The sequence below is a fragment of the Hippocampus zosterae genome, chromosome 4 (assembly GCF_025434085.1).
Source record: "Hippocampus zosterae strain Florida chromosome 4, ASM2543408v3, whole genome shotgun sequence".
Lineage (NCBI taxonomy): Eukaryota > Metazoa > Chordata > Actinopteri > Syngnathiformes > Syngnathidae > Hippocampus > Hippocampus zosterae.
In genome coordinates, this window is record NC_067454.1 from 28,714,118 (window position 1) to 28,733,419 (window position 19,302).

At 50.0% G+C, this 19,302-nt stretch overlaps 1 protein-coding gene across 1 annotated transcript; it reads left to right on the top strand.

Annotated features, from left to right (window-relative positions):
- The first annotated feature begins 8,800 nt into the window (after positions 1-8,800).
- On the top strand, positions 8,801-13,100 carry LOC127599884 (myomegalin-like). The gene is given in 5 exon segments (XM_052064095.1): positions 8,801-8,821; positions 8,964-8,985; positions 8,988-10,350; positions 10,352-10,863; positions 11,962-13,100. Coding segments are annotated over 5 exon segments (2,727 nt in total). The 3' UTR covers positions 12,771-13,100.
- The last annotated feature ends 6,202 nt before the right edge of the window (positions 13,101-19,302 follow it).

Consider the following 19,302-nt stretch of genomic DNA (forward strand, 5'->3'; position numbering starts at 1 on the left):
CACCCATGGGGCCCGGCCGGGCTCAGCCCGCAGAGGCAACGTGGGTCCCCCTTCTCATGGTCTCACCACCCGTGGGCGGGGTCAAAGGGGTCGGGTGCTATGCGGGCTGGGCGGCAGCCAAAGGCGGGGACCCTGGCGGTCCGATCCTCGGCTGCAGAAGCTAGCTCTTGGGACATGGAATGTCACCTCTCTGGCAGGGAAGGAGCCCGAACTGGTGTGTGAGGCAGAGAAGTTCCGATTGGATATAGTCGGACTTGCCTCCACACACAGCCTAGGTTCTGGTACCAGTCCTCTCGAGAGGGGTTGGACTCTCTTTCACTCTGGAGTTGCTCACGGTGAGAGGCGCAGAGCAGGTGTGGGCATACTTATTGCCCCCCGGCTCAGTGGCTGTACATTGGGGTTCACACCGGTGGACGAGAGGATTGCCTCCCTCCGCCTGCGGGTGGGGGGACGGGTCCTGACTGTATTTTGTGCATATGCACCAAACAGCAGCTCAGCATACCCACCCTTTTTGGAGTCCTTGGAGGGTGTGCTGGAGAGTACTCCTGCTGGGGACTCCCTTGTTCTACTGGGGGACTTCAATGCTCACGTGGGCAATGACAGTGAGACCTGGAGGGGCGTGATTGGGAGGAACGGCCCCCGCGATCAGAACTCGAGTGGTGTTTTGTTATTGGACTTCTGTGCTCGTCACGGACTGTCCATAACGAACACCTTGTTCAAACATAAGGGTGTCCACATGTGCACTTGGCACCAGGACACCCTAGGCCGTAGTTCGATGATCGACCTTGTGGTCGTGTCATCGGATTTGCGGCCGCATGTTCTGGACACTCGGGTGAAGAGAGGGGCGGAGCTGTCAACTGATCACCACCTGGTGGTGAGTAGGCTCCGATGGTGGGGGAAGATGCCGGTCCGTCCTGGCAGACCCAAATGTATTGTGAGGGTTTGTTGGGAGCATCTGGCGGAATCCCCTGTCAGAAGGAGTTTCAACTCCCACCTCCGACAGAGCTTTTCCCATGTTCCGGGGGAGGCGGGGGACATTGAGTCCGAGTGGACCATGTTCCGTGCCTCTATTGTTGAGGCGGCCAATCTGAGTTGTGGCCGTAAGGTGGTTGGTGCCTGTCGTGGCGGCAACCCTCGTACTCGCTGGTGGACACCAGCAGTAAGGGATGCCGTCAAGCTGAAGAAGGAGTCCTATCGAGCCTTTATGGCCTGTGGGACCCCAGAGGCAGCTGACGGGTATCGACTGGCCAAGCGGAACGCAGCTTTGGTGGTCGCCGAGGCAAAAACCCGAGCATGGGAAGAGTTCGGTGAGGCCATGGAAGCCGACTTCCGGACGGCTTCGAGGAAATTCTGGTCCACCATCCGACGTCTCAGGAGGGGGAAGCAGTGCACCACTAACACTGTGTACAGTGGGGATGGGGCGCTGCTGACTTCGACTCGGGACGTTGTGAACCGGTGGGCAGAGTACTTCGAAGACCTCCTCAACTCCACCAACACGTCTTCCTTGGAGGAAGCAGAGCCCGGGGACTCTGAGGTGGGATCTCCTATCTCTGTGGTTGAAGTCACCGATGTGGTTAAAAAGCTCCTCGGTGGCAAGGCCCCAGGGGTGGATGAGATCCGCTCAGAGTTCCTCAAGGTTCTGGATGTTGTGGGGCTGTCCTGGTTGACACGCCTCTGCAACATCGCGTGGTCAACGGGGAGAGTGCCTCTGGATTGGAAGACCGGGGTGGTGGTCCCTCTTTTTAAAAAGGGGGACCGGAGGGTGTGTTCCAACTACAGAAGGATCACACTCCTCAGCCTCCCTGGTAAGGTCTATTCAGGGGTGCTGGAGAGGAGGGTCCGTCAGGAAGTCGAGCCTCAGATTGAGGAGGAGCAGTGTGGTTTTCGTCCCGGCCGTGGAACAGTGGACCAGCTCTACACCCTTAGTAGGGTTCTCGAGGGTATGTGGGAATTCGCCCTTTGCATTACATCTGTTAGTGCACGCAAAGAATACAACGGATAATTTTAACAAAAGATCGTGGTAATGCGCAGATTATAGTCCACAAATATAAAATGTATAACGTAAAAATCAATTTATAAATTATTTTATACAATTTGCCGAGGGTTCGGACAGAGGAGGTTCCGGACAGAGGAGGTCGGCGGTCCGGATATAGGAGGTCGGCGGTCCGGTCGTGGATCGCGGTCCGCCAGTTGAGGAAGAGGGGAATAGGGCATGCGCACAAAATCGTCCATTTTGCTCATTAGTTAAACGACGCTAACATTTATTTTGTCCACAGTCCTTGCCGAAGTTAGTGAACACTGGCCGACCTTCCGCGCATGCGCGATTCCTCGTGCAGGGGTCACAGGTCTTCTAATGACAATTGAATAGTCTATTCAAATGAGCCTATCCTCCAAATATTTCTGGGTCATATCACTCGGATAGGATAGGAAAAAACAATATTGAGATTTCGAGGAGCCCACGATGGACCGAGATTTCCCGGTCCAAGATGGCAGCGTGGTTGACACATCCTGTGCCAATCAAATGGCTATGGTTAAGATGGCCGGTTGGTCACAATTTTTTTTTTGAAGGAGCAGGTTTCACAACAGTTTCTGAACCATTGACCACAAGATCAATATCTGGGTTTGTTGGAGCTCCTGCTGTGGAAGTCTCTCGCTGTTCATGTGTAGGCATCATTGCTGGTGACTACACTCGGTTCGAGGCACAAGACTGGAGACGTTTCTTAGTTTTCTGTGGTCGCTACCACTGAGTCGCTGAACACCCGACGTGCCTCAGTGCATCGTCACTGCCAGAAGCGAACTGCAGGGGAGCCCCACCCCCTTTATTTATATACACCCAATAATACGGTATCCCTCCGCACAAAATAGTACCAAACATTTAGTCATAATGCCAGTGGCATACATCGTCACTCAACAGGGTTTTTTTCATTTGTTTTTAAGTTATCCACGGACATTTTTTTCTTCTTATAAATTGAGGGCAACAGGAGGGTGCTAGTGAAGTGTAATTTGGAATTCCCTCTCTATTCCTGTAGGTGGCCTTAGAATGTCCACCTGGCGTCAGTGACACGATTCTATTCTATATTTGCTGGTCAGGGAGAATCCAGTTTCAGCAGTGTGTGCAATCCTATAATAAGGTAAAGCGGCTGTTGTCGTCCATCACCAACAGCGCTGGTCAAGATCTCCTTTTTTAGGACTGAAGTAAACTAGTAGATTGAAAACCGCAGCTGGTGCACAAAGCCATGACATCAGCTCCTTGCCAGGTATAAAAGATACGGGCCTGACAGGGGTTGGGGGGGCTTTTTTACATCCATGCCTTGGGCCACCCAACTTTTTGGAAAGACTTCACTCTGACATTGGTTGAATAAAATCTTTTCCCAATCAGCCGTGGTCCCTGAAGTGCTCATTCGTCGGGAAACAGCCACCGATCACCGAGTGTTTTCTGAAGACCAGCGAAGCAGCAAAAACCATATACCACATTTTTGGCGTCACGAACAGGATTCGTGTTCTCCAGGGGACCGTCCCGTCCGCTCTCTCCGCGAGCATCCAGCGGCCAGCCGACGACCTGTTTTGAGGTGAGTTGCTTGCACTCAAAGTCGCCGCAACATGCTCGCTCTTGGAAAGGGGGGGAGGGAGCGTTGTCCCCCGCACGGAGGACAGTTAAACTGATCTGATGGGGCCACGGCGGGCTCCAGGGAAAGTTGTCTCTCCTAGTCAAAAGCCGTCATAATGCGACTTTTGAAGGGGGAGTGGCCCCAAATAGAGACAGCGAAAGAAAAGTAAAATAAAAACAGGAAAATAAATAAAAAACAATAAATAAAAAGGGAACAGTAACAAAACGTTTTGGGAATTGTATGCATGACATGTCTGGTGAGAATGATAAACGAGAAGAAATAAACGCTCCAGGGAGGGCGAATGTGAAACAGGACAGGTTGTCGAGAACAACGCTGGTCGGCTGTCACGAGAAGAAAATAGTAGGAAGTCCCATAAAACGTGGACGTGGAAATTAGTCGTTTCAGTGGTCCCGCGGAGGATCGAAATTTTAGCTGTGTGATTGTGGCGGAAACACGGGTACGATTGAACTATGCTGCGACAAGATACGGGTGAATCCACACGGGCCAGGGGCTATAGCCGAGATGTCCGGTGGGAGCCTAGTCTCTGCCAAAGTCCAGCGCAAAAGGGAGGTTGCGTCGACCGCGTTTGGCTAATAGGAACGAGCGCAACTTTGGCATCCGTACCGTGAAGTGTGAGAGTGGATGAAGGAAATATCCGGCCAGGTCACGGACCTGTGGGCCGAAGAGAATGATGCGCGCGAAGCCACGTCGTTTGGGCACTGATCGAATTAGAGGTGTATGTGAGTTATAAGGCTTGTCAATTTAAATGCTGGTGTAAGAGGCCCCCAGGTAAAACGAAGGACTGGCGGTTTTTGAATATTGATTAAGCTGATACGATCTGCTTGCGGATATAGTCGGACTTGCCTCCACACACAGCCTGGGTTCTGGTACCAGTTCTCTCGAGAGGGGTTGGACTCTCTTCCACTCTGGAGTTGCTCATGGTGAGAGGCGCAGAGCAGGTGTGGGCATTCTCATCGCCCCCTGGCTCAGTGCCTGTACATTGGGGTTCACACCGGTAGACGAGAGGGTTGCCTCCCTCCGCCTTCGGGTGGGTGGACGGGTCCTGACTGTTGTTTGTGCATATGCACCAAACAGCAGCTCAGCATACCCACCCTTTTTGGAGTCCTTGGAGGGTGTGCTGGAGAGTACTCCTGCTGGGGACTCCCTTGTTCTGCTGGGGGACTTCAATGCTCACGTGGGCAATGACAGTGAGACCTGGAGGGGCGTGATTGGGAGGAACGGCCCCCCCGATCTGAACCCGAGTGGTGTTTTGTTATTGGACTTCTGTGCTCGTCACGGATTGTCCATAACGAACACCTTGTTCAAACATAAGGGTGTCCATATGTGCACTTGGCACCAGGACACCCTAGGTCGCAGTTCGATGATCGACTTTGTTGTTGTATCATCGGATTTGCGGCCGCATGTTCTGGACACTCGGGTGAAGAGAGGGGCGGAGCTGTCAACTGATCACCACCTGGTGGTGAGTAGGCTCCGATGGTGGGGGAAGATGCCGGTCCGTCCTGGCAGACCCAAACGTATAGTGAGGGTTTGTTGGGAGCGTCTGGCGGAATCTCCTGTCAGAAGGAGTTTCAACTCCCACCTCCGACAGAGCTTTTCCCATGTTCCGGGGGAGGCGGGGGACATTGAGCCCGAGTGGACCATGTTCCGTGCCTCTATTGTTGAGGCGGCCAATCTGAGTTGTGGCCGTAAGGTGGTTGGTGCCTGTCGAGGCGGCAATCCCCGTACTCGCTGGTGGACACCAGCAGTAAGGGATGCCGTCAAGCTGAAGAAGGAGTCCTATCGAGCCTTTATGGCCTGTGGGACCCCAGAGGCAGCTGACGGGTATCGACTGGCCAAGCGGACCGCGGCTTCGGTGGTCGCCGAGGCAAAAACCCGAGCGTGGGAAGAGTTCGGTGAGGCCATGGAAGCCGACTTCCGGACGGCTTCGAGGAAATTCTGGTCCACCATCCGACGTCTCAGGAGGGGGAAGCAGTGCACCACTAACACTGTGTACAGTGGGGATGGGGCGCTGCTGACTTCGACTCGGGACGTTGTGAACCGGTGGGCAGAGTACTTCGAAGACCTCCTCAACTCCACCAACACGCCTTCCTTGGAGGAAGCAGAGCCTGGGGACTCTGAGGTGGGCTCTCCTATCTCTGTGGTTGAAGTCACCGATGTGGTTAAAAAGCTCCTCGGTGGCAAGGCCGCAGGGGTGGATGAGATCCGCCCGGAGTTCCTCAAGGCTCTGGATGTTGTGGGGCTGTCCTGGTTGACACGCCTCTGCAACATCGCGTGGTCAACAGGGAGAGTGCCTCTGGATTGGCAGACCGGGGTGGTAGTCCCTCTTTTTAAAAAGGGGGACCGGAGGGTGTGTTCCAACTACAGAGGGATCACACTCCTCAGCCTCCCTGGTAAGGTCTATTCAGGGGTGCTGGAGAGGAGGGTCCGTCAGGAAGTCGAGCCTCAGATTGAGGAGGAGCAGTGTGGTTTTCGTCCCGGCCGTGGAACAGTGGACCAGCTCTACATCCTTAGCAGGGTCCTTGAGGGTATGTGGGAATTCGCCCAACCAGTCTACATGTGTTTTGTGGACTTGGAGAAGGCGTTTGACCGTGTCCCTCGGGGAGTTCTGTGGGGGCTGCTTCGTGGGTATGGGGTACCGAACCCCCTGATACGGGCTGTTCGGTCACTATACCACCGATGTCAGAGTTTGGTTCGCATTGCCGGCAGTAAGTCGGAATCGTTTCCAGTGGGGGTAGGACTCCGCCAAGGCTGCCCTTTGTCGCCGATTCTGTTCATAACCTTTATGGACAGAATTTCTAGGCGCAGCCGAAGCGTTGAGGGGGTCCGTTTTGGGGGCCGCAGTATTGCATCCCTGCTTTTTGCAGATGATGTGGTGCTGTTGGCTCCTTCAAACGGGGCTCTCCAACTCTCACTGGAGCGTTTCGCAGCCGAGTGTGAAGCGGTTGGGATGAAAATCAGCACCTCCAAATCTGAAACCATGGTCCTCAGTCGGAAAAGGGTGGAGTGCCCCCTCCGGGTCGGGGAGGAGATCTTGCCCCAAGTGGAGGAGTTCAAGTATCTTGGGGTCTTGTTCACGAGTGGGGGTAGGAGGGAGCGGGAGATCGACAGGCGGATCGGTGCAGCGTCTGCTGTGATGCGGACGTTGTATCGGTCTGTCGTGGTGAAGAAGGAGCTGAGCCAAAGGGCGAAGCTCTCAATTTACCGGTCGATCTACGTCCCAACCCTCATCTATGGTCACGAGCTATGGGTCGTGACCGAAAGAACAAGATCCCGGATACAAGCGGCTGAAATGAGTTTTCTCCGCAGGGTGTCCGGGCTCTCCCTTAGAGATAAGGTGAGAAGCTCAGCCATCCGGGAGGGGCTCAGAGTCGAGCCGCTTCTCCTCCACATCGAGAGGAGCCAGATGAGGTGGCTTGGGCATCTGATTCGGATGCCTCCTGAGCGCCTCCCTGGTGAGGTGTTCCGGTCATGTCCCACCGGGAGGAGACCCCGAGGAAGACCCAGGACACGCTGGAGAGACTATGTCACCCAGCTTGCCTGGGAACGACTCGGGATCCCCCGGGGAGAGCTGGAAGAAGTAGCTAGGGAGAGGGAAGTCTGGGCTTCCCTGCTAAAGCTGTTGCCCCCGCGACCCGGCCCCGGATAAGCGGTAGATGATGGATGGATGGATGGATCTGCTTGCGGTTCGATTCCTCTATGGGGACGTGTCATAATAGCATACACATCTGTCAAAGTTTGATAAATTTGAGCCTGTACAGACCGCGTTTGGGAAATAGGTGCTGGACGGCATTGTGTGTGTAGAGAAAATCCCTCTGTGTGAAAAAGGGAAAACGTGGCAATGAGGCCTCTGGAGTGCAAGGATTGGTATACCTGGGGAAAAAAGTATTTTGTGTGCACACTTAAGTTAAATTCTGCAGAAAATAAAGGGGAAAATATAAAGCGCTATTAGAAACGAAACGAAACGAAAGTTAAGTAAGACGTGCATATTTGTCAGTGCATATCTGCACTGTTAAACACCAAACTGCATAGCCGCAGTTGGCAAACAGCAAAACGTGGAATGGATTCGAATCCTGCTCTGTCTTCTTTGTTTGTGAGCGTCTGTCTGTGACGTGTGGGATCCCTGTGTGTGTGTGTGTGTGTGTGTGTGTGTGTGTGTGCGTGTGTGTGTGTGTGTGTGTGAGAGTGTACCCATGGGTGTGTGTAGGTGAGCGTGCGTGTGTGCGCGATCGTGAGTAAGTGTGTGTGTGCTCTTGAGTGCGAGTGAGTGAGCGTGCTTGTAGAAGAAACGAATGGAATGGATAGGATAGTGTGCTTCTCGGTGCTCTGGGGCGCGTGCCCGCCTGCGGTGCCCGCTCGGGGAGGGGAATCTGGCTTCGGGGGCGGGACAGGGAGTGGCCAACTTGTACCTGCCTACCGTGTTTCAAGGCTAGGCACTCCCCGTGTGGGTGACGTGGGGGCGGGGCGTGGGGCCGGAGTTGTGCCCATTTTGGGGCCTACCTTGCTGGTAGCGAGAAAATGTGACAGGATGATGGGGGACGGCATGCTGAAGGAGCAAAAGAATGCATGACCAACTGTGGAGGTCCTGAGGTAACTGAAACCCAGGAGAATTAATGTGCCACAGCTGTCTAACAAGAAACAAGAAGCACGGGAATGCTACCTAACGACACTAATATAGATGTGCATGTATGCATCTCAAGAAAGAGTGTGGCCCCTCATAAATAATACGAGGGTCAGCTGGCGCCCCCTAGACCCTCTGGGAGCAATGAGAAATTGGAGTTGCAGAAAAGCCCGACTTGTTAATTTAAATTAAAGACAGAATGATAAAATTAAAAACCAATTATTGATAGTGCTCTCTGGGGCTCTCCTCAATACTTCTGATTTTCTGTTTACATAAAAAAAACCTGAGAACAGGGATTGCATAGCAGACTGACTACAGACTGATCATCATAAACTTGTGAACAATTGTTTTTCAAACAAGGTGTCATCTCCAACATAAGTTGAGTGCGGGTACAGAAATAGCGCGGACGGAATACACCGGATCGAATATCAATTGAGACAGCCGGTCTTAAGGGGTCCATCTGAGGTTGGCAAAATCGTATGTGCATTGTTTAATTGACATTGTTATCTGCAATCAAAAAAAAAAAAATGGGGAAAGGAACTATGCTAGTCCAATGGTGACCACCCCCATCGAGGTAGTGCAGAGAAACTACCCGCTCATTAAGGGGGTTAAAGAAATATCCAAAAAATGGAATAAAAGATGGCCTGACATCGAGAGGCCTTGGCCGGTGGAAGGGACTTTTAACAGGGAAGTAGTTGAGACTATACGTGTACTAGTATCCGCTGATCGAGGGGCAGAACGTACATTAAACAAGCTCCGAGAGATGGCCCACCGGAATCAACTCGCACAAAGCAAGACACCAGAGGGGGTCAGTGAGTCTGTGACGCTTTCCCAGCTGCAAGGGGAGCTGGTGGGCGTGCAGAGCTCCCTGTTCTCTTTGGGCCTGGAGCTGGAGGCCAGCCAGAGGAGTCTCAGTCAGAGTCAGAGACAAGATGACGATCTGGCCCGCTTCAAAGACAGACTGAATGCTGACCTCCAGGAGGCGCTGCAGCATAAGGAAGAGACTGAAAAACACAATCAGGACCTGCGTTGCGCACTTCAGAAAACCCGCGCCGAGCTCAGGGCTAAGGAAGAAGCTCTGAAGGAAGTCGAGGCCGAGAGGCTCTCCGCGGCGCAAGAAAAAGACATGAGCATTGCACAGCTCAATCACTCTCTGCGGGAGAAGGAGCGACAGTTACAGGAGTACTCACAAATGTTCGAGACACCAGAAAGTCCCAAACCAAGAGATGCACTTGTTGAGAAATTAAGAGAGCGAATTAAAGACAGAGACAGAGCTTTGGAGCGCACCATCGATGACATGTTCCGCTGCCTGGATGAACGTGAGGGTCAAGTGAGGACACTGCAGCTGGCGCTACGGGAAAAAGACCGAGACCTGGACAGGCTCCGCTGCATCCTGCCTAACAATGAGGAGACCATCACGAGTCTCGATGCTCTGGTGCAAAGGAAAGAGCTGGAGCTGGAGCAGGCGGCCGAAGCCTACAGAAACCTTCAGTGGCTGAAACAGGCCAGTGAAGAAAAGGAGAGCAGAACTTTCAGGGAGTAGGACGCCATCATTGGCCAGCTGCAAGCAGCGCTGCAGGCTCGCGGCAAGGAGATACAGGATCTGACGGCGACCCTGGTCGCCAGAGTTCAGGCCGGCCCCACCGAGGTGGTGGAGGAGCTGAAGGCTCGGCTCCAGCTGAAGGAGAAGCTCTTCCAGGAGCTGCTGTCAGACCGCAGCCGCCAATCGATTGAACACCAAACGCGGCTTTCGGACTTGCTCAACACCCTCGCTGACAAAGACCAGTACCTGCAGGACAATTCGTACAGGCTGTCCTTGGTTATAAGCGAGTGCACAGGTCAGCTGCAGGAGGTGCGCAGGCAGCTGTCCAAGAGAAAGCAGGAACTGTGCGAGCTGAGGCGGGACAAAGAGAGTCAGGCGGCCGGAGACGTGCAACACCTGCAAGGTCTTCTCCGAGAGAAAGAAGCCTTTTTTAAGGAGATGATGCAGAACCAAGAGGAAGTCATGATGCGGCCGCCGTCTCCAGAGAGTGAAGAAGACGTGAAGGCCCTTCGGGAAGAGCTGCATTTAATGCTTAAGAAGGAGAGGGAAGCCCAGAAAGAACTCTGCTCTGCGTTCGTCTTTGGCTGCCCAGCAAGCAAAGGGAGCAGCAACAGCAAGTACCGAGCATGTGCTGGAGCAGCTCGTCTTGGAGTACCGTCAGCTGAATGGTGCCCTGAGGACCGAGAAGAGACTCTACCTGAATCTCATTCACACCAATAGCGACAGCTCGGACAAGGTCTTGGCCCTCCACACTCAGCTGGACTCGGTTCAGGCACTCCGCGGGCAACTGGAGGAGGTCCTGACCCGGATTCAGAACATGGCCCTGGACCTGGAAAGGGCCACCAAAAGGCAGCGTGACTTAGGAGATGTCAGCACCGAAGAGGACGAGGGGGATGATGAAGACGGCAGCAGCGACGAGTTCACCGACAGCATAGAGGACGACGAGAAAGTTACACCTGCGAGTTTGCCTTTCACCCAGCCTCAAGCGGCCCGTGGGCATGAAGGAGAGTCTGCATTCCTGACGACTCGCACGCAGAGCGTTGAACTGGAGCTAAAAACTGCAGAACGCCGGAGTGGACCACCATCTCATAGAATGGATCATAGATTACCTCACAAATCGCCCGCAGTACGTGAGATTGCAGAGCTGTGAGTCGGACCGGCTTCTCTGCAGCACTGGAGCGCCGCAGGGGACTGTTCTGGCTCCATTCCTGTTCATCCTCTACACCTCGGACTTCAGAAAATGACACTCCAAACTGCCACCTTCAGAAGTTCTCCGATTACTCTGCGATTGTTGGCCTCATTACAGAAGGGGATGATCGGGAGTACAGGGGACTGACAAAGGACTTTGTGGACTGGTGCCAGCAGAATCTCCTCCAGATCAACCCGAGGAAAACTAAGGAGTTGGTTGTGGATTTCTGCAGGAAAAAGTCCTCACCAGCACCGATGAACATCCAGGGTATGGACATAGAGAGGGTGACCTCCTACAAGTACCTTGGTGTTCTTCTCAACGACAAACTGGACTGGTCCACAAACACGGACACCCTGATTAGGAAAGGACAGAGCCGACTCTTCCTACTCAGGAAACTGAGGTCTTTTGGGGTTCAGGGGTCACTCCTTAAGACGTTCTATAACTCGGTGGTGGCCTCGGCCATCTATTATGGCATTGTCTGCTGGTCAGGCAGCATCTCGGCCCGGGACAGAAAGAGACTGGAGCGACTGGTCAGGAAGGCCAGTTCTGTCCTAGGTTGCTCCCTTGACACTCTGGAGGAGGTGGGCAACAGAAGGATGCTAACTAAGCTAAAAGCTATGATGGCCAGTCCCTCCCACCCCCTCCAGCCCGCCCTGACAGCACTTGGTAGCTCCTTCAGCCAGAGATTGTTACACCCGCGCTGCAAGAAGGAGAGATACCGACGCTCGTTCCTACCGACTGCTGTCAGGCTGATGAATACAAAATAACAATCATAATAATAATAATAATAAAATGATGTGACGGTAAATTGTAAATAGTACTGCGATTTATCCATTTGTGTTCATATTGTATTTAATTGAAAGATGTTTGTTGTTTTTTTTTTTCTCTTTCTTCTTTCTACATACATTCTTGCTGCTGGAGGCTGTAAATTTCCCCATTGTGGGACAAATAAAGGATATATTATCTTATCTTATCTTAAAAGAAATACAGTCGCAGCTCGAGCGGGAGGGATTCACCTCGGTGACCCAGATGAGGAGTACACTGCAGAGGCTTTGGAAGGAGAACCGCTTCCTAAAAGAACGTCAAGTGGGGATGAACCACGGGAGTCTTGACCTGGGTGAGGAGGAGGACGATACTGAGGAGGAGGACTACTTGGAAGATGATGAACTGGGGGCGACGTCTTGCGTGGCTGTCAAGGGTCCGAGTGAGCGTTCGGCCCGGCTTTGTTTGGAGAACCGAGAGCTGCAGGAGAGGCTGATGGTGTCTGAAGCCACCGTTCACACTCAGGCCGAGCAGCTGAAGGACTACAGGGACCTGCTCACCGAGACATCCGTGCAGCAGGCCAGTAAGCAGGTGCAAGTGGATCTACAGGATTTGGGCTATGAGACTTGTGGACGCAGTGAAAATGAAGCTGAGAGGGACGATGCCAGCAGCCCAGAGTTTGATGACCTCGAGATGTGCACGTCACTGTCTCATCAGCAGGAGGAGGTACTGAAGGGGACGATTCAAAGACTGAGGAGCACCAGTCGCACCAAGGAGAGCATGGAGCATTTCATCGTGAACCAGCTGTCAAGGACTCGGGATGTTTTGAAGAAAGCAAGGACAAACTTGGAGAAGAACGAGCTGAGACTTTCCTCTCTAAGCTCCTCGTCTTCCGCTCCCTACGCCGCTGAGGAGCCAGGAGGTGGTGCCAGAGAGCAACCTGCTAATGTCCGGGGCTTGACGACTGACGGAGTCAAAGCCAACCAGCACTCTGCTGCCAGGAAGCGCACCAGCCGATGCTTGCTTTAGACCCCGAACAACCGGACTCAATGCTACGGACCTCCACATTTAAAATCACTAAGACCTCCTCAGTCCCCTAAACCTCTGTCTTCAACCAGGCCTTACCAAACTCCCTTCAGCGTCCCCAAACTCCTCAAAAGCGCAGTCAGTGTTATTCTTTGAGTGGAGCTGTCAGCAATGTGTATGAAAGAAGGCGTGTGAAACGTGTACCTGGTGGTTGCAGTGACAAGCCGGATTGGAACGGCTTGAAGACGCCCCCGAAACGTCGTCTTCCGAGAACATGTGGAGGGGCAAAGGGTTTTTTCTGCACGTAAAAAGGCAGAAACAAGAAGAAGCACAAGAGAGACTCGAAGCAAATACTAAAGACACGGTTCAGCCAGGAGACAAGGTGTATGTGAAAGTGTTCCGCCGCAAGTGGTACAACGAAAGACGGCAGGGGCCATTTGAAGTTGTCCGCTGTACCGGAACAGCGGTGCAAGTGAAAGGGTCGCCAACTTGGTACCATCTGACACACTGCGTCAAGGTGCCCAAAGATGAAGAACCCCAAAGAGGGAGTCGCGGCTGCGAGAACTCCGAACAACTGCCAGAACAAGAGTCGCCCAGGGGCCCAGATCAGGAGGAAGACGGGCAAGGTCGAGCTGTGGTGGATAACGTGTCTGCTGTGTCTGTTCCTGAGGACATCGGGGGCGACACAGCCGACGATCGAGGAAGCCAACAATTCGACAATGTCAATCTTGACGACGCGCCCTCCCCAGATGCAGGTGACTCTCCCCAACACAGCGACACCGAGCCAACTACCACCGGAGATGGTGTCACCAATGGACACGGTCACCCAACAGGACCCAGTGACGGACGCCCAGTCCGCCACAGAGTCCGGCCGGAGCGTTAAATTGAGCAATGTTGAGGGAGTGTTGGGAAGAGCTATCATACTGCCATGTAGTTGCGCAAGGGCAGGAAGGTCCCTGTGCAGACACACCGCCAAATGGGAAGACAACACCGGTAACATCCTTGCCCTGGCCCAGCGAACACATGTGGACAATGTACTGTTACTAAGTGATGTGTTGCATGATTCCACTGGAATGTGATCCACCGTATGTTGTTGCCCGGCCCGCGATCAGTTTACCATCGTTATTGTGTCAAAGTTGCATGTGTTTTGCGTTGAGTGCCATTGTCATCACGCGATACTGGCAGGAGTTCTTATTCGTTCCAGAACCTCTGGATGCTGACCGGGGCCGTGCAAGGGACTCTATGGACAGTGACCTGGACATAAGGACTTTGTATGGACAGCAGGCCCTGGGCAGTGATACCCAGCACGTTCTATCGCTGAAGATTCGGGGAATGGACTCTGCCTCGGCACGCACTTACACATGAAGAAGGGGGCGACATTTCGGGGGCTTGTTTTGATAGCATGTTTTGATACCTCATTACTATATACCTCATTGTTTATTCCAATATTTTTACCTCATTTTGTTACCTGCTGGCCGGCTGATCATGTGACGGTACAATTTCACTGTTTGGTGATAGGGGGACATGTCATTCCATTTTCACACTGTTTGGTGAGTTCATACTGTTTTGTGGATTGTAATGTGCCAGGGCTCCTTACACCTGGTTGACACCAGGTGAAGGGAACCACTGGGAATGGTAGAAAGGGCCTTCCTCTTTTTCCTTGTCATTAGACTGGCGAGGTTTTTTCTTGAGGAGGGGCCGGCAGCTTTTTGGGGCTTCTAACGGGCCACACCAAATTCATTACTTCGCAATTTGTCACCGTTGTAAGGGTATTACCTAAGGGGGGTGGTATCGTCGTTTGAATTATGCGGACTTCAATTTTCTTTGCTTGTGGTTCCTGAGAGGCCTCAGATTGTTGTCAGGGAGCAATTGGCTAACTAAATAGTTTGAGCTTTCCTAGTTAAAATAACCTTACGTAGCATGCCCTGAGCGTGATTTAGGCTGAAGATTTTGGGCCAAATTGTAGACGTGAGCATATATAAAATTTGGTTGGGGGAAGATGTTTGGACCTTTACCGATGTTATCTTTTGTTAGACCGTTTCCGGGACTATTACTTTGTCCCGGAAGGGGGGAATGAAGTGTAATTTGGAATTCCCTCTCTATTCCTGTAGGTGGCCTTAGAATGTCCACCTGGCGTCAGTGACACAATTCTATTCTATATTTGCTGGTCAGGGAGAATCCAGTTTCAGCAGTGTGTGCAATCCTATAATAAGGTAAAGTGGCTGTTGTCGTCCATCACCAACAGCGCTGGTCAAGATCTCCTTTTTTAGGACTGAAGTAAACTAGTAGATTGAAAACCGCAGCTGGTGCACAAAGCCATGACATCAGCTCCTTGCCAGGTATAAAAGATACGGGCCTGACAGGGGTTGGGGGGGCTTTTTTACATCCATGCCTTGGGCCACCCAACTTTTTGGAAAGACTTCACTCTGACATTGGTTGAATAAAATCTTTTCCCAATCAGCCGTGGTCCCTGAAGTGCTCATTCGTCGGGAAACAGCCACCGATCACCGAGTGTTTTTTGAAGACCAGCGAAGCAGCAAAAACCATATACCACACTAGCTAAGCTAACAGCTATGATGGACAGACCCCCCCACCCCTTCCAGGCCACCCTGACAGCAATGTGCATTGTGCAGCTCCTTCAGCCAGAGACTGTGACACCCGCGCTGCAAGAGGGAGAGGTATCGCCGCCCGTTCCTGCCGACTGCTGTCCGGCTGCTGAATCAACACGCGTGAAAACCTGGACTCACCCCCCACTCACCCATTGTAAATAGCAGTCACCTTATGCAGCATGTATGCAGTTGCATATATGCTTATATCTGATATTTTCTATTGAAATTCTGTACTGTGTACAGTTCATTAAAAATAGTGCATGCAAATATTTCCTGTTTTTTCTACTTTCTTCCCTCCAAATGTAGTTTTTCAATTGTGAGACAAATAAAGGGTTTCTAATTTTATCTTAAAATATAAACCCTGTGTTGAACCAGAAACATTCTGGCTCATGCTAATTGGGTGCTTCTCATACCTCCTGCTCGAAACTACTCCTTTAAAAAAATGTAAAGCTTTTTTTAACGAAAGAGCAGCCTAATGGGGTTTCATAAAAGCAAATTCAAGTTTAAAAAACGTTTTGTTGAAGTGTACTTTCTAATTCGAAAGGTGGCAGTAATGCATCGACTACATCTCATGTCATCAGAGATGAGATTTCGCGCATGCGCCTTGGGTCGTTTGCGTTGTTTTCCCATTGTGGTCGAATGCGAGTACATTAAAACAACAATGTCGACTTGTAGCACGACTCTGCAGACATTTGAAGGAAATGGAATCGAAGGTAATTTTTTTCTGTCTGTTTGTTTGACGAAGCCTTTCAGTCAGTCAGGCTTAGAGTTACAGTGACTTCGATACAGTATTATGCTCAGTAGCTTAATGGTTCCGTCGTTTTTTGTAGGTAGTTTGCCCATTCTTAATTCTATATCGCTCACACAGGAAATCAAAATGCTACGTGTCCAATTCACGGCTGTAAACGCGTGTATACGGATGTGAGTGCTTTGGAGAGTCATGTGAGGGACCACGCAATCCCATCTGAATCTCTTCCTGGTAAGCGATTCCAACATGAGTCGTGAGGACCAAACGTAAAATTCTTATTGTATCTGCTTTATGAACATATGCGCTTAAATCAACCGTTAGGACGACGGTTGCACGACCTTTAAATGCAAGTATGAATTCTCCAAGAATTATTTGCAGTACATGTGTATAATTTGCAAAAGTAAAATGATAAAGTGGTGGCGTTATAACGATCATCTCCAAGTGTTTGTGTAAATGTGCTCATCACTAGTGTTTAGCAAGGTGCATTCAAAATGTAATATATATTACGAGTTACTTGTATTTGAAAGTACTATGTTACAGTATAACTAATAAGTTTCTTTTGAGTTCTCAGTTCAGTGTAATTCTACACAATTGAGGGATGGGGGCATCCATTTCTCATTTAGTAATTAGATTTTACGCTATGTAAAACAACTCATTATTTGATATTTGTTTGTATTAAATATTTTCAGAGCAAAATAGAAGTCTTGTATGTTTCATACAAGTTTTCATTTCATCCATATTCTTCAATATTTGATTTGGTTTAATTCAATTTGTTCCAATTATTTTGATGCACTCGTACATATTAGTTGTTTTACCTCTGCAGGAAAATCTTTTAACTGTTCGACTGTTGGCTGCAGCTGCTCCTTCCCAAACATGCAGAAATTGATGGAACATGTGAGACGTCACCATAAACCCAACATATATTTCTTGTAAGTTTATCTTTTTGGAAAATTCCATTCGCCACTCCTTGTCCTGAATACATCCTTTCTGGCCAGCAAGAATTAAAGCGGGCGAAGTGTAAAAGTTGCAACAGTTCACCTGGAAACATCACTGTTTTGCAACAGCGCTTGCCTGCGCGTGCACGGTCATTCTGATGTGTGCTTCACCATATATGGATGGGACAGTGAAAATTATGGCTGCCCAATATTAGTGAAAACATGCTATATGCGATATGAGTGTTGAATACAGCAATCTTGATATTATTGCGATCTTTACTGTGTACTTAAAGAAATGAATGAAATACTGTACTTTCAAAATACTTTTTTTTTTTCATGCGTCAAAATAAGTGAACTCAATGTCTTCTTAGCTTATTCGTTGTAATGCCCCAAGATACTGTTCACCTATTTAAGGTTGGATCTGACTGGTCAAATTCCAATAAACACATACCATTCCACATGAAACTTATTGCACGTCTTTGCGATATGCATAGGCCAATATCGCACCAACAATATATTTTTTCATATATTGTGCAGCCCTGAGTGAAAATGTTATTTTTCTTTCGGGACTAAAACTGATATCTTTAACCACATTTATTTTGAAAGTACTTGTAGGTTTCCTGTTGTGTGCACACAGTTTTGTTTTGTATATGTATGAAGCAATTATTGTGATATATTTATTGCTTTGTTCGTAGGTGTGAAAATTGCCGCACAAAGTTACGATCGTACCGTGGCCTGCTGACTCACCTTCATACCTGTTCCAAAGTTCCACGGGGGAAAATGAAGTCAACAGAACAGATGCCCCTTCAACCAGTTGGCGTGACAAACCCAAATGCGACTCCCCTGCCTGCTCATCTGAACCCACCTCAGATGGACGTGGTGTCCACACCGCACCTATTGATCCCTCAGCCCGAGAGTTCTTAAATATTTGGACCGTCCTTCCTCAAACTTGTTTCTTACTGTTCTTTGAACCAGGAGATTCTGGTCTGCAGCAGTCCGGGAGAACAACTAAATCCCACAAATGCAAGCCAATAAGTTTGTTTGCCTTTTGGAGATGTATTAAAGAGATGTGCAAGTTAAACATCAACAATAATAAATCCCCACGTCAATAGCAAGTAGTGATGGGACGAGCGACACTGGTTCGTTAGCACGGTGCCGACAGCTCAAGAGTGAAACCACGCATCGGTGCGTGTATTCTTTAAGAAAGAATCACATGACCGATACAGGAACTGAATCGTTTGAATGAGCTGCGCCAAAGTGTGTTTATAAGGACACAAACTGTATCAACATGTCGTGGGTTTGTTGGCTGGAGTTTTGCGAAATTATGGATCGTTCTAAGAAGTTTTCCCCAGTGTGGAATAATTTTGATCTTGGTAAATCTTTTTCTCCTTTGAGCATTGTTTACTGTTATATACATTTGTTTATCAAGTGAACGACCTGTTATACATATGATAGTCCGTTTAAGAGCCTCACAGTTGCTTTATTAATTTTATCTTATAATTGTGATAGCCTCCATAATTGAAGTCCAACGCTGCTTGTCAGAAGCAAACACCCAGAAACCAAGACCCTTTACAATATTGGAAATGGAATCAGAAACCATCCACATCAATTTTCATTTAAAACTCTGCTCAATATCTTCATCTGAACCACGTGAAAGAGTATTTTCTGAGGCTGGGGAGCTGGTGTCAAAGAGGAGAAATTGCCTTGGAGCAAAGACACTCCAAAAACTTTTGTTCCTCAATCAGAGATGAGAGTCCTCCAGATTTTCAAATTTTAATGAAAATTTCTACAGAGAATTGAGGGAAAATTGCCTAAAATTAATCCAGATATTGGTTGACAACATTGAATGAACACGCATTTGAATTTGTTGTTTTGCTTACATGAGCGTAGCCATGTTGAGGCACTAACACTTGTAGCAGTAAAGAGATTTCGTCTCTTTATAAACACTTGCTAAACCCCAGTGGAACTAATAAAAGACACCGTGGAGAAGACAGTTGTTGTCGTAAAAAAATATATTTGGAAAAAAAGGGAAATACACAGATTGGACTGTTGTCGTGTGTGACGTCGGTTGCGTCGCTGCTGATTGGTTGAAAATCAAAAGAGCATGTACGCTAGCGTACATGTTGGCGCTGAAGCACGCACAGCTGATAGGGATGTGAATCTCAGCACTGAGGACGATTCGATACACATCTCGATGCACTACCAGCAATGCGATACTTAAACGATACATGGAATTTTCTGGC